Source organism: Triturus cristatus, chromosome 3_1 (assembly GCF_964204655.1).
Source record: "Triturus cristatus chromosome 3_1, aTriCri1.1, whole genome shotgun sequence".
Classification (NCBI taxonomy): domain Eukaryota; kingdom Metazoa; phylum Chordata; class Amphibia; order Caudata; family Salamandridae; genus Triturus; species Triturus cristatus.
The window spans coordinates 672,553,047-672,579,559 of NC_140583.1; the positions used below are offsets into that span (position 1 = coordinate 672,553,047).

A 26,513-nucleotide genomic window follows, 5' to 3' on the forward strand; every position below is an offset into this window, starting at 1 on the left:
TTATTTGCTGCTGAGAGACTAGAGTAGATAAGGCAAGGAAAAAGAAGGTAATCAGGGCTCTTAGAGAATGATATAGGTTTTATTCAAAGTGGGTGCAGCTATTAGGTGGAGCCAGCCTCCATTTTTGAAGGGCTCAAAGAACAACATATAAGGGGATGTACTGGGATCACCTAAATGGCCCACCACCGCCACTAACATCCTTTTTTTCGTGCGAAATATAACAAAATACGCAATAGTAAACACATTGTAATCTAGCAATTCCTTCCAAACGTAACTGTAGTAGAATATCATTTCCTCATATTAGGGTCCAACCATAGTTTTTGGTAATCACTTTGTTCATCTGCAATGCCTTGTCATTTAATCCTGATATGCTACTTAAGCATGAGTTGAATCAAAGAGCATACTACAGTGCTGATTGAGGTGCCTAAGCAAACTCTTTTTACACTTGTAAGTGGACATCTATTTATCATATAATTAGGCTTTCCTGTTTTCAGCTTCTATTTTTGGTAAATTCTGGTGGGGTTTTTGCAGTGTTTTCAAGTGATCTCAATACCTTAAAAACATGGTTATCAATGGTTACACATTTCACACCATTAAACATAACAGAAACAGTGTTATTCCGGTGTTTATGGAACGTTTTGCTTTTATTATTGCTTGCTTTCTGCAATGATAGTGTATTGTATATAGACCATGTACGTACAGTGTATATGAGGTCCAAATGCATTTTTACAAATCAAACTTATTGTAGTACACCATACAATACTTCTTCAGTAAGTCTTTGGTCATGCGCGCTCACTCTTTCCTTCCCTTGTAAAATGTTATCTGTGAAAAGGCCCTCTCAACACTGGCACTTGAGACTGGCTACGCCAAAAGAGCCAGTAAACAATTTGCTAACTCTGGCCACTGACATAGCTTTCAATGCCAACACTGGTGCACTTGTAGATTGCGATTCCCTGGGTAGGTTCAGCAACATATGCGTTGAACTGGGTGCATATTCCCTCAGTTATTGAAGCAGCAAAAATGAACCAGCACTTATGAAACTTTGGAGCAAATTCCCCTTTACAGAAGAGATCTAGAACTTGTGAAGAGTACCACATGAGGTTTAATTGACTTCAAATGCCATGACTGGTGAAGGGACATTTCTAAGCATCATTGCAAGCCATTTCTTATACATTGTAAAATAAAAGGTTTCTGAAGTGCTCCTCAACATTGCTTTGCTTACCAAGTGGCAAGCACTCTAACATGGAACATGTTGCAGTGCCAAAGACACTAAAGGTGTCGCACGCCTGCTCTCAAGGAGATGTTTCACATCGACACCAATTATGCTGAACATGTGGTAGACAAGGGTGTTTTCAGACTCTATTGTTATATTTTGTCCACTACAGCAGTTCTGTTTTCCTGTAGAAATCTAAGGATGCAGTAGAGTGTACTTTTTTTCACATCACTATCAATATGCGACCAAAGATCATTACATTTTAGGCCTTTGGCATCATCACTCAGCACAATTTCTGTAAAGGGTTGCCACATGGATAATATAGCATTCACGGCCTCTAGGACTGAGAATCATCAGCTAAGTGACACAGTTGGGATGACTCTTTCTTTGATGCCACACAAAGCACAAAATGAGAAATATTTGTGGTTTAGTTCCCGAGCATAACGAAACAGTGCACCAGAATGGACTAAAAAGTCAATAGCATTCTTCATTAACTCTAATGATTGTAAAGATGCTTTCAGAATACCATCTAACAAGTGGCAACAATATCTTACAGGGAAGCACTATAGCTCAGGCATTGATTTTGACAGGTCATCACACAACTTTTTCATGTACATGGCTGAATCACTGCAAATACAAACAATATCTCTCCAATCTTTGTTGAACTTGGAAAGTCTTTTTGCAGCAGAATTCCAAGTGACACTGCATTTCATGTTTTCCAAATGTCTGGTGTCTTGTTTTCACCACTATCCCAGATACTTGCTGATAGCACTCTTTTCACCTGTCACTACACCTTGTATTGAATGTTTAAAGCCTGGGGAGTTTGGCAATTCACCTACTATCAATACTAACTCACTAGAAAAGGGGTTGATGTATCAAGGGTTTTTACCCATTCTCTTTGGGTAAATGTGATGGCACATATTGGGAAAGATTCTTATGAAAGAAGCCATTTTACCTATCAGTGAAAGAATCAAATGCAGCCAAAATATCATATATGATTTTGATATTTCCTGATTCTCTACAGTTTATAAAATATTTAAACATAAAACATGCTTCTAAACCCTGCATCTTTAGACCAAAGAACACAAAGCTGGAAGAAGAAACAATATTTTAGTGACATACCTAAACAACAAAGCTCAACCAGAATATTATTAGCCCAGTCTTTCTTGCTGCTACCTTGTATACCAAAGTTACATTGTATTGACCCCTTCAGGAAGAAATAAAAATGACTCTTTGACTCTCCTTCTCCTTTTTTTCAATGGCAAATAGTTTGTGGTTTTGTAGGTGTGTTTTTCAGTGTTTATATGTTTACACTGGTGAGAGCTATTTCCTTTTCAGTTGGGTTTTATCAGTTATTATAGGTTTAAACCTAAAACAGGACAACCTACATATGATGTTAGACAGCAGACACATGGTGCCAAAAGAGGCCTTTGAATATAATACTGAGTAGTGGAAGAACAGTTGTAGGAGTACAGCTCCTAGTCAAGTTGAGAGGTGGCCCAGCTCATAGACCTCCAAATCTTCTGATCAGCACCACTCCTGCCTGTCCTGCCATCTCCGAGGCCAGAGGTCACATGAGCTGTGGTGTTCACATGGTTAAAGACAAGGATTGAAACCGTTATCCATGGTCGCCCATAAATGACTAACAATTGGGATCTGCTGGACTTGGCAATTTTTCACCTCTCATGTGGCCTAGTAGGCTCTGACGCATTGTATGTCTCGGCGCTGGTGCCTGTCCCAGCTTGGCTGCTCTCTGTTGCTGAGGCTGTATGCTCCCATAGTTGACTTGCTGAGTTGGATGCAGAAGGTGGCACTTGGCCTTAATTTTTGGTACCCCAGGGCTGTGAGGTGAAGTTGTTGTAGGGTGGAAAGGTCGAGCCGATGTATCGGCATCTGCTGAGCTTGAACATTATTGGGTGAAACCTGCCAGACGGATTTCTCTGAACTGCTTCAGCAGCTAGGCAGCTCCAGGTATGCACCCAACAGCTTTATTAACAGCTGTTTATTTGTAGGTGCATTACATTGAGAGGTGCGCTCCCAGCTTGTTGCATTTCTTTGGATTACTTCCAAGCACTAGTGGATGCTTGCTATGTGCTTTTTGGTGTAGCCCATATCAGGATATTATTAGTGGAATCATTGACTTCCTCTTTACCACTCTGGACTTTTAGTGATCCTATCAAAATTCATTGTTAAGACACGTTCGTAGATGGTCCTCAGCTCGTTCCTCAGTGGGTCCTCTGGTGGCTCTGGACCTGTGCACTAAGTGTAGGCAGTGGAGACAGAACATGCTTCAAATATAGATGTCCTAGGGCCTGATTCACAAAGGTAAAGTTAGACCAAAAGTCTAACTTTACTACTTTTCGGTAGTCACAAAAGTAAGATACAACTAGTAACTTTACTACTAGAAGTAACTTTTCTAGTAGTAACTTTACGCGTAGTTACTAGTAGTAACTTACGTTGGTGAATACCAACAAGTAGTGAACTTAGACATAAGTAGTAAACTTAGACTTAAGTCTAAGTTTCTACTTTTTAATATTCACAAACATAGGTTAATACAAGTGACTTTACTACTAGTAATTGTACTAGCAGTAATTTTACTTGTAGTACATTTACTAGTAGTAACGTTACTAGTAGTAACTTACCTTTGTGAATACAGAAAAGCAGTAAAGTTAGACTTTTGTGAATAGGGCACTCTGTCTCTACAGCAAACAGAAGCCATGGAATCAATGATAGTAGACAAGTACAATATTTTCAGTGGTCTCTGCAAAATGATTGACGCTTCCAACAAGCCACTTCCTCCAGTGGCGGGTTAAAGAGACAGTGTTTACCAAATTATGCTTACACTTTAGCTGGACAGGACTAGGTAAGATATATGTGTGAAGTATTTTCTGATTATGCTGCAGAATATTGCAACTTTAATAGAATAAGGATTCAATACAATGCTTAGCATAAATGATAAGTAGCTTCTTAACTGGATATTCTTAATGTGCAGATTGTTCTGTTATGGAATTTTCTTCTATAAATTCCAAAATGTATAACAAAATGTATTTTTTCTTCAGGGGCTGAAAAAGCCATACAATCCCATTCTCGGAGAGACATTTCGCTGCTGCTGGTTTCACCCTCAGACTCACAGTCACACATTTTACATTGCAGAACAGGTAATAATATACATATTAAAAATTGTGGATTTCTAAATAAATTGTATGCCTGATTAAAGCACACTTTGGAATGGCCTGTATAGTATTGGATGCCAAAACTATACATGCGCTTATTAGTTCTTGTGTATGGCCATGGCTGATAGTGCGGTATTCGGGCTGAGCTACCATGAGCAAGGGAGAGTGTCTGCTTTGGTTTTGCTGAGAGAAAGAGCATTCAAAGTTGATTCAGGATATGGAGAGTCTCCTCTCTAACGAGTAAGTGACCTAATGGATTGCAATGTTTCTATGAGGTGAGTTGCCGAGCATAGGTTTTGGGTCACTGATTGCTCTTTTATGGCCTAGAGATGGCACACATGCAATGCTTTACACACACCAGCACGGTTACCATGGATTGAAGCCTCAAACCATCTGACCAGGCTTACTATCAGCAATATATCTCCTACTGAAACTGTATTCCTTTACCTGGACGATTTTACCTTCAATGAAAAATAAAATCACATCAGTGTCTAAGGATGCAATTTTTTGGAGCGTTGGACAAATAAAATCCAACTAAATCGAACGGATTAATAACTTCTCTTTGTCTAACAGGTTTCAGAAACCATATGGTGATCACACCTATAAAACTCCACAAAATTTAGGAGCAAACAACCAGGACTCGATCGGTCCTTTTGTTCCATCTACTGAAGAGAAATAAGGCAGCCAAAACTAAGAATAAAAGCAAAAAGGGAATGCTTATGAAAGGTGACAAACTTAACAGTTACTCAAGCTCTGAAAGACCCTATACCTTTGCACTTACCAAATAGATTCCAATATACATTTTACAGTGAGTACTTCAATCCCAGCTGCATGAATTTTTGGATGAAGTTCAGGATAAAATGGTTCATAAAAGTTGGATTCATGATTACAACATTAAAAAACTTTTAGAAGGTTGGCATTTTTCTGATCTTTAGCCCTGTGTGCCCGCTGCCTGTCTCCAATACATGCCTGGGATGGGTGCCAGCTGGGCTTTGTACATTCTCTCAAGACACTAACACACAAAGGGAGCTTAGGTATGCCTGATGGGCCATTCATGCCTTGATGGTTCATCCATGGACAGGATGGGAGGGAGGATCTGAATAGGCTGTGTCTTGCTCACACACCAAGGACTGCTTAACTCCTTAGAGGGTGGTTGAAGTCAGGGCAGGACGGGAGGACCTCTATGCACTTCAAAGCCCCTCTTTGAAGTCACCCCTACATCAAAGGCATCACTGGGTACACTTCTGGAGCAGTGAAGATTATACCAGAAAGGACTGCTGTGCTGCTAAAGGACTGCCACTCTGCTGGACTTCTGCCAAGAAAGAACTGCTTTTCTTCTGTACTGACCTGCATACTGCACTATTTGTCTGGGTGAGAAGGACCTAATCTGCATCACTTGAACCCAGAGTTGCTCAAAGGGCTTGCCTGCGTGCCTCCTGTTGGAAGCCTCAGGGATATCAAAGACTAAACTCCAGTTCACCAACCAGCACCTGAACTCTGCCATCTGTGAGTCCTACCCTGGCAAATGGTGCCAATCCAGTCCTGGGCCCTTGGAAGTGGTTTTTCTGTACTACAGTACCAAAATTCATGCATCACTGTCTTTGCACTGGTCAGAAATGACATATCTCCTTCAACACCGACGAATTGCCGCTTTGAGGACATCACATCACCAGCTGCGTGGCTCGATGTCAACGCATCACCTGCATCACAAGGGATCGACTATGACGCATCTCCAACTGCGCAACTCGGAACCGACGTATTGCCTACAATCCTAAAGATCAACGCATCGCCTCCAACTGCTCCTTGCATCTTGCTTATCGTCGTCGACGCATCCTCAGAGATGGTACTGTTCACAGCAGGCTCTGCATGGCTTCAGTATCCAACCTGTGCTCCATCACTGTTAACCTGGCTTTTTCAAATTTGACCCGGTCTAGTGCAACCAGATAGCCCCGGTTTGCGCTTACGGCTATATTGCATTTAATCTTTAAAAATTAATATCTCTAGTGCTACTTATTGGATTTTTGTTGTTTTGGTATTGTTTTGTTTAATAAATTAAACTCTTTTTCTAACCTAGTGTGGATTGTTTTGGTGTGATGTTTTCACTATTTTACTATCTTAAGTATTGCGCAAATGCTTTACACATTGCCTCTTAAGTTAAGTCTGACTGCTCTGTTCCAAGCTACCAGATGTTGAGCACAGGTTAATTTAGGGTGTGTATCTGACTTACCCCGACTGGGATTGCGGTCCCTACTTGGACAGGGTGCACACTTCTGCCAACTAGAGACCCAACTTCTAACAACACCTTTCGATGAAACTGTGCCTACAGAGGGTGCCCCCTCCGACCTGACCATGATGTCCTAACAGTCATTATTAAAGGTGGTTTGGAGCAACAACATTCCTTGTCCCATATATGTGCACTAAAAGATTATTTTAGAGTAGGGATCCCTTGAGCCCTGATGAATGCCCTTGCCCTTTTATGCCACTAGTAAGGGTAGAAACATGTTGGCTTGATCTGGATGAAAGGGCCATTGTACCTATAGTCATCCAACCATTTATTTTAACAATACCTGAGGTACCTTTATATAAAGGAAATGCCATAAGGTTTACCTTAAGGTATTCTTCAATTTATCTGGATCCCACTTTGATCCCATTGTTTCTTTGTTAAGAACTACCTCTCACTGAGGTTGAGTCCACCCTGGTAGTATTTTCTTACCAGGATGGGGTGAGGAAGCCAATGATGAAACATGCCACATAATGTGAGTGAGTCTTCCTCATTAAATATGATGATTATACCAGCAGATCCTAGAGCTTAGGCAGGCATCTGAATTAGACACCATTTGCACCAACACTGCATCATTTTGTGTTTTTTCTTCATTATTGTAGGCAGAAGACAAGCCATTTAAACAGTTCTGTCCTACAAAGGACATGTGGCAATATGCACACTGCCAAATATAATGTAATTACACCATTAACATATAGATAGTATGAATAATTAGACACTGTACTATGCAGCAGACCTTATGCCTTGTCATGTAAGGTATGATATAATACAGTGCGTCATCAGCAATAAGCTTGAAAATTAGAGAAGAAATCTCTTCTTGGGGCTACTCAACCAAGGTTGTGATTGCCAAAAGGTCAGGTTGATCTGAGAAAATATAATAAACAAAGCATGATCTTCAGTTCAAAGCCATTGGGCAGTAGAAGCCTGCCTCCACCCACTCCATCGCAGACTGCCCAGAATACCTTTGTGTCTCTGCTGCAGAATTGGGGCTTTTCTGGTGATAGTACTTCCACCCACACAAAAGGAACACTTTAGCTAGAAGTGAATGCCTGGCAGCTTGCCAAATATTTAGCAGAAATACTCCCCAAACATGGAGTTTATTTCTGCTGAACAAAATGTTTTTTGCCGTTATGCGTTAAGAGTAGTTTTGCAGGGTCTGGGAGTCATTTGTACTTTTTCTTGCTTTTTCTGGCCATTACAAACAAAATGAAAAAGCGTTCAAAAGTCCACCTAGTACAGGCAGCCGTGGTCTGTGCAGGTAACAGCGGTGAGGCGGTGGGGCCGGTGGGGCAGGGTGGAGAAGGGTGGAGAAGGGTATTTCGAGGGACGATGCAGAGGGAAAATTAAATAAATAATTTAATTTCCCTCGTCATCATCTGTCGGAATCCCACCCCACCTGGCCCAGCCGTTGCTACCTGCACGGACTGCGGCTGTGTACAGCTAATGTCTTCCAAAGCGTAGCCCCAAAGGCCATTTGGCAGATGAGAGCAGACAGTGATTCTAAATGACTCCAGGGAATTTTGGGTTTCTGTTGGACAGAAACTATGCTGAATTGTTACGGGATTCCCCGTTCCCCGAAACATTAAATTACCAAATCTATGTTTAGACGTATCAATGGCATCTTGAAGATATTGATCACTTGCCATTAGGTATTGAAAGACACAAGCAGAAATTTGCTCCACAGCTAAAATACATTTTCTATATAATAATTATTTATATATTAAGCAATGATTTTAAAAATTGACATTGTATCCAGCTGTTGTGAGCAGTACCTAACTTAACAGAAATAAATGCATGGGTTCAAAGTTTTTCATTAGAGTCCAGTGCCAGAACTGTATGCTAGGATTGCCAAATAGCAAGGCTGTCTAGTCTTGATTCTGCTTTTTCCTTTTATGGCTGTATTTCTAGTTTTCTCTTCCTTATACTTTCTTGTATTTCTGCCTTGTTATCCCTTGCTCTTGGTCAAAATATTATGATGAAAAACTAACTCCTGTGCTGGTTCCCACCACCAGCACAAATTAGGCATTGGCTATTGGCATGTATTTAGCACCACTTCTCCATGATTACAAGCCAGGATAATTTTCATATTCATGACAAGCAGTTTGACTGACATTAGAAATCAGCCACCATGGTATTTTTTGTGACCATCTCTGTTTATTGGTTGTCAATGCTATATAATCAAATACACTTCGCTTAGTATTGTAACCACAGTATTAATGTTCCTGTGTGATTTCAAAATAAACCCCATCAATTTTCAAGTCTTCTTGATCTTAAGACCAAGATCTTTTTCCTTGCAGGTATCCCATCATCCACCAGTATCGGCCTTCCACATCAGCAACAGAAAGGATGGTTTTTGCATAAGTGGAAGCATTCTAGCTAAATCCAAGTTTTATGGTACTATGCAAATTTGACTTTAGTTTGCAAAAAATCATGTATTTTATGCTTTTCTGATCACTGTGTGTTTTGGTTGCCTCAATATGTAAATGTAAAAGCTAGTTCTAGAAAATTCTAGCAAAATATAACATTGTAGATTTTTGAAATGTTTATTGATATGGGTTTGCTTATTGAACCATAAGAATGTTATGCTCTGGTTCGAAACTGAGGGCCTCATTACGATGTTGGCGGATGGGATACTCCATCATAAACGTGACAGATATCCTGACCCCTGTATTACAAGTTCCATAGGATATAATGGAATTGTAATTTTTCAGACAGGATATCCATCATGAAGATCGTAATCAGACCCAGAGTCTGCCTACTCCATCAGAATGCAAGTGCTGTATGTGGTGCGTGTGAGGGGCAGATCTTGTTACCTCCTCACCGTAGGAAATTTGTCAAATGAATTTCTCACTTGACATCTTCCATTTTGAGAACGTACTGTTGGAGAAAAAGCGAGATTCTTCTGTCAAAATGTTCTGTGGTAGGTGTTGGAGGGCCTGTTGCACAAACATAATAATAAAAAACAAGGGCAACCCAATATGCCTAACAGGAACCTAGGTTAACATGTATATAATAAATAATGGCTCACTGGGGACTCAGTGCCAAGATGCTCTTGAGAGTGATAGTGCACTTTACAAATACACATAACATGACATTTAATCAATCATGTAACTTGTAGAGCGCACTACATACCTGGGCGGGTTTCAAGGTGCTGGGGGGGGGGGGGAGGGGAGCTGTTAGTGGTCGAAGAGCCAGGTCTTGAGTTGTCTCCTGAAGGTCAGCAGGTCTTCGGTTTGACGTAGGTGGAGGGGGTGGGTGTTACAGGTCTTGGCGGTGCGAGGATCTGCCTCCGAAAGTAGTTCTCCGGATGCGTGGGACCGTGGCCAGGGCATGGTCAGCGGAGCGGAGTTTTCTGTTGGGTACGTAGAAGGAGAGTCGGCTGTTGAGATAGGCTGGGCCGGTTTTGTGGAGTGCCTTGTGTGCGTGGATCAGGAGCTTGCAGGAGATTCTTTTGTCGACGGGGAGCCAGTGCAGGTTCTTCAGGTGGGGGGCGATGTGGTCGCGGCGCGGGAAGTCGATGATCAGGCGTGCAGAGGCATTCTGGATTCTCTGTAGTCTGCTGATGAGCTTGGACGAGGTTCCGGCATAGAGGGCGTTTCCGTAGTCGAGCCTGCTGCTGACCAGGGCCTGGGTGACTGTTTTCCTCGTGTTTGTCGGGATCCATCTGAAGATCTTGCGGAGCATGTGGAGGGTGTTGAAACAGGTGGAAGAGACTGCGTTGACTTGTTTGGTCATGGAGAGTTTCGAGTCGAGGATGACTCCCAGGTTGCGTGCGTGGTCGGTGGGGGCTGGGGGGGGCCAGTGATGTGGGCCACCAAGAGTCGTCCCAAGCGGAGGGGTTGGACCCGAGAATGAGGATTTCCGTTTTGTCTGTGTTCAGTTTGAGGCAGCTGTCCTCCATCCAGTCGGCGACGGCCTTCATTCCCTGGTGGAGGTTGGATTTGGCGGTGAGGGGGTCCTTGGTGAGGGAGAGGATCAGCCGAGTGTCGTCGGCGTAGGAGATTATGTTGAGGTCGTGTTGTCGGGCGATGCGTGCTAGTGGTGCCATGTAGACGTTGAACAGCGTCGGGCTGAGGGAGGATCCCTGTGGGACGCCGCAGATGATCTTGAAGGCCTCGGAGCGGAACGGGGGGAGGCGGACTCTCTGAGTTCTGCCGGAGAGGAAGGAGGTGGTCCAGTCCAGGGCCTTGTTTCGGATCCCTGCGTCGTGGAGGCGCGTGCGTAGTGTGCGGTGGCAGACGGTGTCGAAAGCGGCGGAGAGGTCTAGGAGGATGAGGGCCGCCGTCTCACCATTGTCTAGCAGGATCCTGATGTCGTCTGTGGCGGCGATGAGGGCGGTCTCTGTGCTGTGGTTGCTGCGGAATCCTGATTGTGATGGGTCTAGGATGTTGTTGTCTTTGAGGTGTCGCGTGAGCTGGGTGTTTACTATCTTCTCGATGACCTTAGCTGGGAACGGGAGCAAGGAGATGGGCCGGAAGTTTTTGAGGTCGCTCGGTCTGCTTTGGGTTTCTTCAGTAGGGCGTTGATCTCTGCGTGCTTCCAGTTCTCAGGGAAGGTGGTGGTCTCGAAGGAGAGGTTGATGATTTTGTGCAGGTGGGGTGCGATGGATTTGCTGGCTTTGTTGAAGATGTGGTGTGGGAGGGGGTCGGAAGGGGAACCGGAGTGGATTGATCCCATGGTCTTGATTGTGTCCTCGATGCTCACGTTGGCCCAGGTTGTCAGGGTGTCGTGGGTGGTGGGGAGCGGTGGGTTCGGTGCGGTGTGGTCGGCAGGGGTCGTCCGGGGTCTGAAGATGTCGTGGATGTCGGTGATTTTCCGGTGAAAGAAGGTGGCGAGTGAGTCGCACAGGGCTTGTGATGGTGGGATGTCGTTGGCGTTGGAGCTGGGGTTGGAGAGTTCCTTTACGATGGTGAAGAGCTCCTTGCTGTTGTGTGCGTTGTTGTCAAGGCGGTCTGTGAATGAGGTCCTTTGGCGGTCCTGATGAGGTGGTGGTGGTTGCGGATGGCATCTTTGTAGGCAGTGTGGCTGTCTGGCGTCTTGTTGCTGTTCCGTGTGTTTTCCAGTTTCCGGCAGGTGCGTTTGGAGTCGAGGAGTTCCGGGGGGAACCAGCTGACTCTTCTGCTGGTGCCTCTGTTGGTGGGGTTTTTCAGCGGTGCGATGGTGTTGGCGCAGTCGTTCGTCCAGCGTTCGAGGGAGAGCGTACCATCATCCGGGTTGGTGGGGTTCGTCGGAGGGTTGAGTGCGAGGCTTGTCTGTAGTTGTTCTTCAGTGATTTTGCCCCAGCGGCGGCGGGGGGTCTGTAGGGTGCGGTGGTGTGTGAGTGGTTTTCGGAAGGAGATATGGATGCAGTGGTGGTCAGTCCAGGTGAGTTCGGAGGCGTGGCTGAAGGTGACGTGGGGGCTTGAGGAGAAGATTGTGTCAAGTGTGTGGCCGGCGATGTGGGTCGGCGTTGTGACAAGCTGTTTGAGTCCGAGGTTGGCGAGATTGTCGATCAGGGTGGAGGAGTTGCTGTCGTTGTTGTTCTGCAGGTGATAGTTCAGGTCTCCGAAGAGGATGTAGTTGGTGGAGGTCAGTGCGTGCGAGCTGATGAGGTCGGCGATGGAGTCGCAGAATTGAGGCCGGGGTCCTGGTGGTCTGTAGACGAGGGTGCCTCTTAGGGTGGTCTTGGGGTCCGTGTGGATCTGGAAGTGCATGTGTTCGGCGGTGCTGAGGGTTTCGTTGGTTTTCGTTTAGAACTTGATGGTGTTTTTGTGGACGATGGCGATACCTCCTCCGGCTCTGTTTACGCGGTCTCTGCGGGTGATCTTGTACCCGTCTGGGATGGCTATGGCGATGTCTGGCGCGGAGGTTTCGTTCATCCAGGTTTCGGTCAGGAAGGTGACGTCCGGAGATGTAGTGTCGAGTAGGTCCCAGAGTTCGACGGCGTGTTTGTGTGCGGAGCGAGTGTTGCTCAGGATGCATCTGAGCTGGTTGGTTTCCGTTGTGGTGGGTGTGTTGATGCTTTCGTGGCAGGAGAAGTTGCAGTTCCGGAGGGTGAAGGGGCCACCTTGCAGCAGGTGTGGGTCCTTCCTGGGTTGAGAGCGATGAGGGTCTTGGCGTCGTATTGGAGGCGGTAGTCCTCGTGGCTGGTGCGGGGGCCAGGGGTTCTGGCGCTGGGCGCGGTCCAGGCGCGGACGGGTGCACAGCGGCTGCCATATATGGGGAGGTGGGTAGGGAGGAGCAGCTGGGAGGCGGGAGGCGGGAGGCGAGGGACGGGAGTGGCGAATGGGCGCGGAGGGGGCGGGGCCGCAGGGGAGGCAGCGGCCGGGACGGGGGACAGGAGACCGGTGAGGTGGTACAGAAGACAAACGGGGCACAAAACAGGGTAACAGGCACAAATTAAACACGTGGACGGTGAGGTGGTACAGAAATAAAAAAGGGTGCACAGAAGTGGAGCGGCGAGCGAGGGGCAGGGGGCACGGACAGTCACAGGCACAAATCAGGGTCACAGAGGCAAAAGGCAAAGAGACAGCACAAGGGAAATGAAACAAACCTAAGGCCACCACTGGCCACCAGGGATGAGGTGCAGGTGGAAGCCTGCGGGTGATGGAGGGCCTCGAATTCTCCGGCGGCAGCGGTGACAGCGGGGGTGCAGGCGGAGCTGCAGCAGGGGGGAGCGACCTACCAGAAGGTCAAGGGTCGCTCTCCTCATCGCGCAGCGGCCGCCATATATGGGGAGGTGGGGAGGGAGAAGCAGCTGGGAGGAGGGAGGAGAGGGACGGGAGTGGCGAATGGACGCGGAGGGGGCGGGCCGCAGGGGAGGCAGCGGCGGGGACGGGGGACAGGAGACCGGCGAGGTGGTACAGAAGATAAACGGGGCACAAAACAGGGTCACAGGCACAAATTAAACACGTGGACGGCGAGGTAGTACAGAAATAAAAAAGGGGGCACAGAAGCGGAGCGGCGAGCGAGGGGCAGGGGGCACGGACAGTCATAGGCACAAAATCAGGGTCACAGAGGCAAAAAGCAAAGGAACAGCACAAGGGAGATGGCACAGAGCAAAGCGGCGAGCGGGGGCAGGGGGCATGGGCAGTTATAGGCACAAATGAGGGTCACAGAGGCAAAAGGCAAAGAGACAGCACAAGGGAAATGAAACGAACCTAAGGCCACCACTGGCCACCAGGGATGAGGCGCAGGTGGAAGCCTGCGGGTGGTGGAGGGCCTCGAATTCTCCGGCGGCAGCGGCGACAGCGGGGGTGCAGGCGGAGCTGCAGCGGGGGGGAGAAACCTACCAGAAGGTCAAGGGTTGCTCTCCTCACCAGCGCAGCGGCCGCCATATATGGGGAGGTGGGGTGGGAGGAGCAGCTGGGAGGCGGGAGGCGAGGGACGGGAGTGGCGAATGGGCGCGGAGGGAGCGGGGCCGCAGGGGAGGCAGCGGCGGGGACGGGGGACAGGAGACCGGCGATGTGGTACAGAAGATAAACGGGGCACAAAACAGGGTCACAGGCACAAATTAAACATGTGGACGGTGAGGTGGTACAGAAATAAAAAAGGGGGCACAGAAGCGGAGCGGCGAGCGAGGGGCAGGGGGCACGGACAGTCACTGGCACAAAATCAGGGTCACAGAGGCAAAAAGCAAAGGAACAGCACAAGGGAAATGGCACAGAGCAGAGCGGCGAGTGGGGGGCAGGGGGCACGGGCAGTTATAGGCACAAATCAGGGTCACAGAGGCAAAGAGACAGCACAAGGGAAATGAAACGAACCTAAGGCCACCACTGGCCACCAGGGATGAGGCGCAGGTGGAAGCCTGCGGGTGGTGGAGGGCCTCGAATTCTCCGGCGGCAGCGGCGACAGCGGGGGTGCAGGCGGAGCTGCAGCAGGGGGGGAGCGACCTACCAGAAGGTCAAGGGTCGCTGATATATGGTAAGCATTAGACATTAGTAGTAAAGGAATTACTATGGAAATCAATGCACGAAGAAGCAGCAAGTTTGTTTACAACATGTTAATTAGAAAAGATATACAAGAAAATTTCAGGGAATGGAAAATATAGTTCCCAGTGTCCTCGGTGATCACACAGCGGAGAAACTTTGACATTGAGCGTAGAAGCCGATAACGTGGATCAGAATAAGTAAAGTTGACCACACAATTGTTGTGGTTAAACCAGTCTTCCTTATAATACTGACAGTGTGTGTGCTTTCTCAGATGTCAATGAAGTTTCAACTCCACAGGTCATCATTTCTTTCTTTTTTTAGTCATATCACCATAGCATTTGCAAACCTTGGACCCTTTAACACACTCTATCTGCCTCTTGGTCTGTTGCAGTCACTCACAGTGAGCAACCATCGCTCAAATTGCACCTCATGGGCCGACCCAGAGTGGAATGACCATGTATAATCATAGGACTGTGATGTTTTGTTAATGGACCCCCGTCAATACCTCAAAATATCCAGCCACCCATGAGGTCTACCTGACAAGGTCGTCCCATATATCCGCCGATCTTCTGGCTCTACCTTCCACCTCCATACGACTCGTTCACTTAGCCACCTTAAGCCATTCCATAGCTTGAGGGGGAGATGGGTCAGTCCACCTTTTACAGAACTCCCGCCTGGCTAGAAGCAGTAGATAGAAAACCATGCCACTTTGCTTACTTTTCTGGGGCAACAGAGGGCACCCCTGCCTAGCACCTCTTTAAGTTTCAAAGCTCCTTGTTAAGGTGCCATTAAACAGTATTTTGGCTGCGAGGTTGTTGCGGGGATTCTGCACCTACACAGAACGATGCACAGGAAAACAGGACCTCGGTGTATAGGAGTGTACCAACCTATCACTTTAGTGCCCAAAATCCCCAAATCGACTAGCTATAGTGTCTCATTCGTTCTCCTCCAAATTCATGAAGCTATGAATGATTAGACAACACAGAACACAACACTCCCGACTCTCTCAGGAATCGCGGTAGCAAGACATACCCTTTCGCTCGCTCACTCGTACTTGTCCACAATAAGAATTGGCAGAGTCACTGTTTGCAGAGTGGTGTATAAAGGGGGCGTGGCCTTGGACCACCTCTCTGCAATCCAGCTCTGTGGCACTTACTGGAGGTACCTGGTGGGCTAGTTGGCCCCAAGGCACCCTCACTATTCAAGGGGAATTAATTCCCCAACTTACAGCGTGCCAGGGGGCCTGTTTGCAGAGTGGTGGAGAAAGGGGACGTGGCCTGGTACGAGAAGTTAGCAATCCTGCTGTGTGGGACTTACTGGAGGTAATAGGAGGGCTAGTTGGCCCCTAAGGTTGACGTTTGAGGATAACTACCCCTCCTGTTACCTCCAGTAAATCCCCTACAGTGGGATTGCTAAGAGATGTTCAGAGGCCATGCTCACCTTTCTTCACCACTCTGAAAACGTGACTGCTATGTTATAGTTAGAAATTAGCATTTAAAAAACTTTTGAAATTCACTGAAAACACCATAGGTTTCAGGGAGGTTAAAGTTAGAAATTAGCATTTAAAAAACCTTCAAAATTCACTGAAAAAACCAGAGGTTTCAGAGACGGTATAGTTAGAAATTAGCATTTTAAAAACCTTAAAAATTCACTGAAAAAACCAAAGGTTTCAGGGACGTTATAGTTAGTTGGACATTTCACTTGTACAAAACCAGAGAAATTCAGCTGTTATAGTTAATAGAGCTAACTATAATTCGCGCCCCCGCAATGCACTGCTGATGACGTTACATATTACATCCCTCATGACATGCTCAGTGACATCACTGATGACATCTCAAATGATATCACTGATGACATCACTGATGACATCATCCATGTGATCATCTGATGTACATCCTCACACCCTAATAAAACCTTTCATACACCCACTCTAAAATACTACCAATATCGAAACCATAAACACACCAATAGCAATTAGTACATACCCGCTCAGTGATTCATATGTCTACACAGACATCCACCAATTAACCCATACAGTCACTCATACACGCAGTCATTCATCAATACAGCCACTGGTATATCCACTCATACACCCATTTAGACACTCACACATTGCCTCTCACCCAAAGAGTTACTCAAAAACCTAGTCAGTCACCCAAAGAATTAATTACACTGCAATTTACTCACCTATACAGTTAAACACACACCACATCACTTATTCATACAGACACGTACTGTTTTCAACAATTACTGACATAAGCACACACCTATCCATGCAGCCACTGTCACAATCACTTACTGTTACATATAATCACTTATATACTCCAACACTCACAAATACTGCCTTTCACATATGTAGTTACTTACACATATACCACTAACACATTCATTCACTCATCACCACAGCTGTACATACACTCACTCAATCACCCATACACTACCTAACACACACACTCATAAATGCATACAACCAGTGAATCACCCACTCACACATCCATGCAGGGAGTCACACATCCCCCACCCACACAGACACTCAGGCACCCATACAGGTGCTCAAACAACAAATTATTTTTCAATATACCTTTGCATATATGGATATAACATTCTTTAAATTTTTAGAAACACTCAGTCACTGGATGATGTCATCAGTGATGTCATGAGTGATGTCACTGAACATATCATGAGTGATGTAATATGTGACCTCATCAGCAGTGCATTGCGGGGGCGCGAGTTATAGTTAGCTCTACTAACTATAACAGCCGCATTTCACTGGTTTTGTACCAGTGAGATGTCCAACAAACTATAACGTCCCTGAAACCTGTGTTTTTTCAGTGCATTTCTAAGGTTTTTTAAATGCTAATTTCAAACTAAAACATCCCTGAAGCCTAGGGTTTTTTCAGTGAATATATATATATATATGACATTCATCCACTCTTAAACAAGCCCCAACTGGAGATAGCCCTAACGTCAAGTGGCAAGTACAAATCCCTTGTGCTATGATTCAGCAAACAAAGATTTGACAAACGCTCAGTAGAAGGCCTGACAAAAAATATTTTGAAAATAATGACAAAAATGCCGGAGTAAACACAAAACTGACCCATATATCACGCATTGATCCATGCCGCATATCACACAACAGTCTCTGACTGACTTAAGGTGTGAGCCTACAGTTGGAAGTTGGCAACATTCATATGAAATTCAAGTTCTCACTAGCTGCTGGTGACTTAATAAGGTGGAGTCTTCAGAGGTGTTTCTGGGTGACGCCAGCGTGGGGTGCATTGCCTTAGTCGAGTCCTGTGTTGATGAGGGCATGTGTGACAGTCTTCCTGTATTCAGTGGAGATCCATCTGAAGGTCTTTCAAAGCAGGCGGAGTGTGTTGAAGCAGACAGAGGAGACGGTGTTTATCTTGCGGTCCATTGTGAGCGAGGAGTCCAGTACGATGCTGAGATTTCATGCATGGTTCTCGGGGGTAGGAGGACTTCCTAAAGCAGAGGGCCACCAGGAGTCATTCCAGGCAGAGGGGGAGGCTCCCAGGATGAGGACTTCTGTTTTGTCCAAGTTGTGCTTCAGGCAGCTGTCATTCATTCAGGCAGCGACGGTTTCATTCCATCGTGGAAGTTGTACCTGCCGACAGTGGGTTCTTTGGTGAGGGAGAGGAGTTTGAAGGTTATCCTCTATTGACTGGGAGCAAGTGGAGGCATCTGAGAATGATTCATTATTGTTCGGTTAGTTGTCGAGATACAGAGTGAGCCATTTGAAAACTTAAATCTTTCACTGGAATATGGAGACACAAATAGTATGTCACAATCCTGGTATCTAAGGTTGGCAGTATTAAAAAAATCTGCTTGATTATTACAAAGGCAGGTGCGGTGTTCAGTCATTGACCATTATGAAGCTAATGAATCTTATAAAATGATAATTCTAAACAAGTTTAATGAAATGTTTTGTTTGAGGCAACAGGGCTGGACAAATTTGAGGAAATCTTTTGAAAATATCAAGGACCCCCTGTAAATATTTAGGTAAATTCCTAGGACAGGGTAACAAACACAATGAAGGGTATATTCCTAGGCAATTACATTAGATATAAACATAAGCCACTAGGTCAAGAGATATAAAGCTGAAAACATTAGAAAAGCTGTTAATGAAAGCCAGTGTACCATACAATAATGAAGGTTAAAACATCTTTTTATTTATTATTAGCAATGTAAAATCATATAGTGTGTTTAAATTAATGAAAAACTTAAACACAATTCAATTTCTAAAAATGTACATAAGTTTTAAAAGAGAACAAACTTTTAAACAAATATCAATAGGTGTACAAACACAATAGCAAAAAAAGTCTATTCAATAAACACAATATAAAATAATAAGAGTGAATCAAAGTATGAACATTATATGAAGTTGCGGCAATGGATTATCTTCGACGCGCGTTTCGGCGCAATGGCGCCTTCGTCAGGAAAGCCACACAATGTTTCTCAAGAAAACAGTGATAATGAAAAGATCGAAAGGAGTTGGGATTTGGTACTTGCTGATAAAATAGTCACTTTTAGCTGATATTTTATCAGCTCTCGCACTACGGTAGCTGAGATATCATCAACAGGTAACTGAAGAAGCAACTGTTGCCTTGATGGTTTCCAGTTGAATTTGGCGACAGGGGTGAAGGGTAGTTCGTGATATTTAGTTCTAGTTCTTTGATGTGCAGAAGTATATCTTCTTCCTTGATTTCTTTCTTTCTGGTTATATCTTATTTTCTTTCCGTCAAGAGGTCTATGGATAGAAGATCCTCGTGGAGGTTTGGACGTGTCTCACTACCTTCTTCACCACTCTTGAAAAATAACCGCCATTGATCTCTTGACCTAGTTGCAAATTTGAGGAAATATCTGCGAATGCATGCCTGTGCTCTCCATATCTTAAAAATATACTGTTCAAATAACAAGTTCTTATTTTGTTTTGCATATTGTTATTATGAATCAGTTGGTGTACTAGTATACTCCCATTTCAATATAAAGTATTCATATAAAGACCTCCAGTCAAAATTTAAAATAATAAAATGTGTTGACTCTTTGATGCTCATGAGAATATCTTATTGTTCTGATCATCAGGGAACTTTGAACCTTCAAGCCACTTCTGATACTCTATTAGAAAAGAGGTTATCCTCCTGAGGTATTAATGAAATAATGGCCTTGGTGATAACTTTTCCAACCTAAAAGACCTGCCAAATAGATGAACCAAAGTAAGCAGATGTTAATTGTACTAATTACTTGTACTAATTAATTGTAGTAATGTTGGGATCTAGTTGCAAACACCACACCACATCTAATCTCCTCAAACCACCTGAACTTGGCAAGATTACAGCAAGATGTACAGATACTGCATGCAATCTTCTAATCATTTAGTAGTCCAATTTAAATACTGAGCCCCAAGTAGAGGATTTGGTTTGCCTGGCATTTTCTGTATCTTGGAACCTAAATTCTTGAAGCATGAACTTCGACATGCAGTTTGAAGAGAGAGATGGTCATTTTGAATTCACAATTGTGGGCCAAAATGAATGCCATTAAGATTCTAGTGGCACCAATAATTCTGTATTTATTTACCTATATTCTTATATGTGTCCTTAGTGGGAACATTCCAAAATAGATAATATTCTAAAATCTTTCATCTGAGACCTGGGCATGACATAATGTTAACTCTCAACAAGCACATAATACCAAACTGGAAGCTGTAGATATATCAGTTTGGAAACGTGTCATGAAGTTTGCATTTGATAACAAGTTGATAATTATTTCAAACCTCTACACACAAAACTATGGAGACTTGTAATTTTAAACATGCCTTCATTTCGGTCAAGAGAGTTTTATGCCTCTCACAAATGCTACAGTTGCAAAAAGGTTTATGACTAGCTAAACTACTTACTGGACGCAGGTAGATTTATAACGAAGACCTTTTTTGGGTTGCCTGCAAATCTGCAGGTTTAATTATTTGAAACATATTAATTGTTGATATGATATGTTACCTCACTAAGATGGTAGCATTTTCCTAAAAAAGATAATTTACCAGCATAGGATAAATCAAGGTAGATAGATGTTAGTGTTTGCATGGAAGTAGTATTCTCCTAAAAACACCAATACTCCAGGCATCTACACTTTGCATAAACAGTTTGAGTTCGTAAAATGACCTGAAACTTTTAAAATAAAATTTTCTTGCAGCTCGAGGGATAAATGGAATGAAGAATGTGTAGCACTTCTAATTCCTGGAGCATAGGTAGTAATACAGGTTCATTCATCCAACCCCACTGAGGATTTGCATTTAACTCTTATTTATACGAAAATAAATAACATGATTTACATCATTAAAGGCTCTTCCAACTCAATTTAATTGAATAAGGTGGATGTTAAAAACGTCATTTGATGGTCAGTGCCTACAAGCATAGCTCTACCTGCAGGAAAGACACTTATTCTGGGATCGGGACACAATACTGTTCCTGTTTCACTTTGGGGTAGAGATGTTCTCAAATACTTCTCAAATGCTGATGCCAATCAAGTCAACTGCTAAAAACCTCCTCTCACTTCAAGTACAATACAATATGATGCGCAATTACAGATCACTTTTGTCTATGGTGTTGCCTCTGTTGCATCTGGGGAAAGGCGTTTGCAATAACTGCCCAGATGCCACCTTCCATTGTGTCCGCAGCCAGTGTACTTCTTCTTCCTAAAATGCTGGTCAGCTCATGCTGTCTATAGGCCAGCCGGACAAAGGAAGAGAAACGTGGACCATGAACTCAGGTTGTCTGTCCTCTGAATTGGTGAGACTTTGGAGCTCATTTAGGGCCTGTCAGCTGACCCACCAGCTCCCCACATTTAAAAAGATCCCACCCTGCCAGGTGAGGATCTCTTGTGACGAAACTGCTTCCACCAGTACTTTCAATGCAGCTTTTTTTGGCCCACTAAGCATTTTATTTTGCTGTTCAGAAAGAAACCCATAAGGCCTTGGCAGAAGCCTGCGGTAGTACTGCATACCGAATGGACTCTTGTTTGCCCCTACAGATGCCAAAATGGGAAAGCAGGCATTTATTTATTGTGTAAAAATTGATTCAGATAGTTTACTGAAATGTCAATCTTTTTGTACATTTTTTTCAGTGAACATATGAAAAGTTATAAACTGCAACATTTGTAATATTTTTCTTCATGAACCACAGGTAATTCACTTTCTGCAATACTGGACGGCAAAGCTCGACTTACATTCCTAAGTAGAGGAGAGGATTACATCATTACCATGCCGTACGCACACTGTAAAGGTAAGAGGTGTACATGATAAACCTAAATGTAAGAGCAAACCAGTAAGCAAACCATTCCTGGAGTACTGTTGGCTCGTTAATCATAAATGCAGAATGATTTTATCTCAATAATGCTACTCCATTTTTAATACACTAATAATGAATAATGAAATATTATTCATTATTAGTGTAACAAACAAATTGACAGGAAACAAGGTGAGTGAAGCCCAAACCGACAACCATAAGGACCAGCTGCCCCTGAGTTCCTGGTATTGATCTTGCCACCTCTGAACCAAGGGTCACAAGGGGCAAGCCATGGGTCACAGCTGCAACCCCTGGCAACCCTTAAATGACGTCGATGAATTTCTGGTAAATGAGATCGCTTCAGGATGCTGGCTGTTTATCACTTTGGAAGGGTCAGTAGCCATTGGTGAATCTGAGACAATGTGCATGATGAATTTCACATTGTAACAAGAAAATTGGCACTCAAAATGTGATAGTTTAGCACTGAACTTTCAGCTATAAACATAACTGTTCACCGATAACCTATGATGTAATATAGAATGGGGGGAGTGGAAGATTCCAGGAGCTGGCAGTTATAGAGTTGGATCTGCTGGAGGTGACAGGATTTACATTGAATATAGAAATTGGTAACTTACTCCTGGATTTCAGTGAAATTACTACATGTTTGGCAACGAGTAGCTGCACGGCGGGCAGCCATGTGAACCTGCACCTCCACCTCCTGTTAAAGATTCAAGGAAATTGTCAAGACAAACTGTAAGTCATTCACTTACTTGTTTATTGAGGATCCTTTTACTTGGAACAAAGTTTTGTGAGGTGGCAAGCTGCAGTTTTTAACCTGTAAGATTTCGTCTGCTGAGACTGACATTTTGTTGATACTATTTGTCTCGCATTAACTGAGCTGCATGTAAATTAACAAGAGAATTAGCAGGTTGATATGACAGAGAACTCTTGTTTTTTATATTTTTGTTTGTTGACTTCCCATCGTGAGACTTTCATTCCCATTTGCATCACATAATGGGCGTAAATTAGAGCTGATCTCGAGCCATGCACACCGCACACTAACATCGCATTCCTGAAGCGCTGCATGAGGCTGTCTCAGCCTTGCACACCGCGCGCTGCCATAATGCTTCCCAAGCTTCCTGTCTGGCGGACTCAAGCTAAACCACAGCCTCGTACGCTGCATACCACCATCACTCTCTTCAAGCACCATCTGTTGCTGAACGAACCTTATACAATGTAAAGCAAACAGATTTGAACTCACAGTGATCGACGTGGAGATCAGCAAGGTGCAGTGTGTTTCTGAGAACGTTCCTAAACACGTGGATTGTCAGTAACACTGCCAGCCTACTGCCCTGCCGGCATTTGCATAAGAAAAAAGAAATTAGAGTGCTTGCTTGGCTGCCTCCATATGAATGTGACCACACCAGAAATAGTAGAAGAACTATATTTGAGGGGTGATAGTGTAGACATCAACAGAGAACTAATGCACTATTTTACGTCATGAGAATAAAAGAAGGATTTTTGGAGAAGAAAAGACAAAGTGAACATATTTGTTATTTTTAAATATTATATTAGCTAGTTGTGTTAGTTTATTGTGTTAATTATTTTATTTTATTACTTTTGCTTATTGTGTTAAAAAATGGCTGATCAGAGTATGATGGCACCACCTACTTTCCTGTCCACACCTGGAGAACATACAATTCCATGGAAAAGATGGACAAATATGTTTTTTACACATATGTTAGCGATAGGCGGGGATAAGTATGGACCAATAGGAAGGCAAGTAATTATTTTACATCATCTAGGAACTGGGGGAAGGAGCATATATGATGACTTGCCAGAGGGTTCATTAGGACTTGGGGATGGCCAGGTAGCAAACGTGTATGATATGTCACTATCAATGCTTGACAAACGGTTTATTCCTAAGATAAATATTGTTTTTGAACGGCATATGTTTTTTCTTGTCTTCAAAGGGAAGAAGAAGATATTTTGAGTTATGTAGCAGCATTGAGAGGACTGACAATTCCATGTCAATTCCAGGAACTTACTGACAGTTTAATTAGAGATCAAATTGTGTGTTGCACAAATAACAAACAAGTTAAGGGGAAATTATTAGCTAAAGATTCAAATTTAGAGGCCATCATATAGATTGCGAGGAGTATGGTAATTGCTGCAATGTGGTTGAAGGGGATGGATGCAGGAAGTGAAAAGGTCAGGGAAGGTAAGGAGGAAAGTGTGTTGACCTAGAAATTCATGTTTGTCATGTTGTGGGGTGGGACCACTATGTACAATTGTGTAACCTGTAATACGTATATCATGATACTTGCAATTGATGTATGTAATCAGCACTGTTCTGAACTTATAACAATAAAAATATAAAAAGGAGGAAAGTGTGGTGGAAGTAAAGGAAATGGAAAGGAAGCAGCAGGCTCAAGTTTCTGGATTTGGCAGTCAGGCTGGGAGTGGAACGTATGGTGGTGTTGGGAATGTGGCAACTGGTAATACAGGAGGTGAAAGGGGTGAGCAGAAGACTATCATGTTATAGGTGTGGAAGTCCTGGGTATATCAGTTCAAGTACCAGATGCGACGCTAGAAATATAATCTGTAGGAGTTGTGGCAGGAGAGGCCATCTAGCTAAGGTGTACAGACAAAGAGTAAGCTACAAAGTGTGAAGATGGTAGAAGATGTATGTGAGGACGTGAAGGAGATTATATTGTCCATCGATCAGATTGTCAATCATGTACAGGAGGAGTATTGTGGTCAGAATGTGGATAATAGAGGGAAAATAAGAATGGAAAGTGATGGAAAATTGGAGAAACTGCACTGTGATGTAACTTTGAATGGAGTGAGAGTTCCAATCTTAGTGGACTCTGGCAGCCCATTCACCTTAATTCAGATGGATTTGTATGAGGAGAAATTCAAGAGGGTGATACTGAGTTCCAGGTGTCTGAGATGAAGGCAGTAAGATATGGTGGAAAGAGTATTGAGATCATAGGGATGAGATGGATATCACATTTAAACACAGCAGTGTGAGAGGGAAGGTGTATGTAACCAAAGAAGGATCATATCTTTTGGGATGGCGACATCAGAAAGCCATGAACATTATTTTGGATCCAAATGCGAGTGAGCCGGTCATTATCATAGATTCGGTTACTACACAGGTGAAAGAAAAAAATGTATAGGAAAATGTGGTACTTAAGTTTCCTCATGTTTTTATGGGGAGAAATAGGAATTATTGAAAGGTTTTACTCATAGAATAATTCTAAAGGAAAAAGCTATACCTGTAGTGCACAAAGTTAGATCGGTGCCTTATTTGCTAAAGGAATCTCTGAAGAAAGAACTTGATAAATTGTTGGCAGAAGGAATCATAGAACCGATTGAATTGTCGGAATGGTTGTCTCCAATAGTAGTGGCTCCAAAAGATGGTGGTAAGATTTGCCTATGTATAGATTGCCGTGAATTCAACAAAACAATAGGGTGGATAGACACCACTGCCAAACATTTCTGAGATGTTGGGTAAGATGGGTGGAGGAAAATGGTTTATTGTGCTTGATATGTCTTCAGCATATCACCAAGTAAATTTGCATGAGGAATCTCGACCATTGACTTCATTTGTTACAACATTGGGTGCCTTAAGGCACTGCAGGATGCCTTTTGGACTTCAATCAATCAATCAATACATTTGTAGAGCGCACTACTTACCCATGAGGGTCTCAAGGTGCCGGGGGGGGTGGGGTATTGCTACTTCTCGAACAACCAGGTCTTGAGGTGTCTCCTGAAGGCCAGCAGGTCCTGGGTCTGTCGTAGGCAGATGGGGAGGGTGTTCCAGGTTTTAGCGGCGAGGTGGGAGAATGATTTGCCGCCGGCGGTCGCTCGGTGGATGCGGGGGACGGTGGCGATGGCGAGGTCAGCGGAGCGAAGCTGGCGGTTCAGGGTGTAGAAGGTGAGTTGTTCGTTGAGGTACGCTGGTCCGGTGTTGTGAAGAGCTTTGTGAGCGTGGGTGAGAAGCTTGAAGGTGATCCTCTTGTTGACGGGGAGCCAGTGCGGGCTTTCAGGTGGGCTGAGATGTGGCTGTGGCGGGGGATGTCGAGGATGAGGCGTGCAGAGGCGTTCTGTATGCGTTGTAGTCGTTTCTGGAGTTTGGCTGAGGTTCCTGCATAGAGGGTGTTACAGTAGTCCAGTCTGCTGCTGACGAGAGCCTGGGTGACTGTCTTTCTGGTACCGGTGGGGATCCATCTGTAGATCTTGCGGAGCATGCGGAGGGTGTTGAAGCAGGAGGAGGAGACGGCGTTCACTTGCTTGGTCATTGACAACACGGAGTCCAGGATGACTCCCAGGTTGCGTGCGCGGTTAGTGGGCATCGGTGCAGCTCCCAGTGAATGTATGATAATACCACGCATACCAACATACCGTGGTATTTTACATCGCGGGTTTGACAACGCAAGTCGTTACATCGACTTGCGTTGGAGGGCGCTGGACTTAGGAATAGTGTGAATTACTATTCCAACTCCAGTCTACGTACAGTAGGGAAGGTGTTGGAATAGTAATTCACACTATTCCTTAGTCTAGAGCGCCCTCCAGTGCAAGTCGACGTAACGACTTGCGTTGTTAAAACCACGATGTAACCATTACGCGTTG

General features: G+C 44.3%; 1 protein-coding gene across 7 annotated transcripts in view; it reads left to right on the forward strand.

Moving 5' to 3' along the window:
* OSBPL5 (oxysterol binding protein like 5) overlaps positions 1-26,513 on the forward strand; it is a 1,218,591-nt gene that overhangs the window by 1,056,145 nt on the left and 135,933 nt on the right. For all 7 annotated transcript variants that reach the window (XM_085644727.1, XM_085644725.1, XM_085644728.1 and 4 more), the window contains 3 exons: positions 4,273-4,371; positions 8,965-9,061; positions 21,774-21,872. In XM_085644727.1, coding sequence (XP_085500853.1) covers positions 4,273-4,371; positions 8,965-9,061; positions 21,774-21,872 — 295 coding nt within the window. The remainder of the gene's footprint in view (positions 1-4,272; positions 4,372-8,964; positions 9,062-21,773; positions 21,873-26,513) is intronic.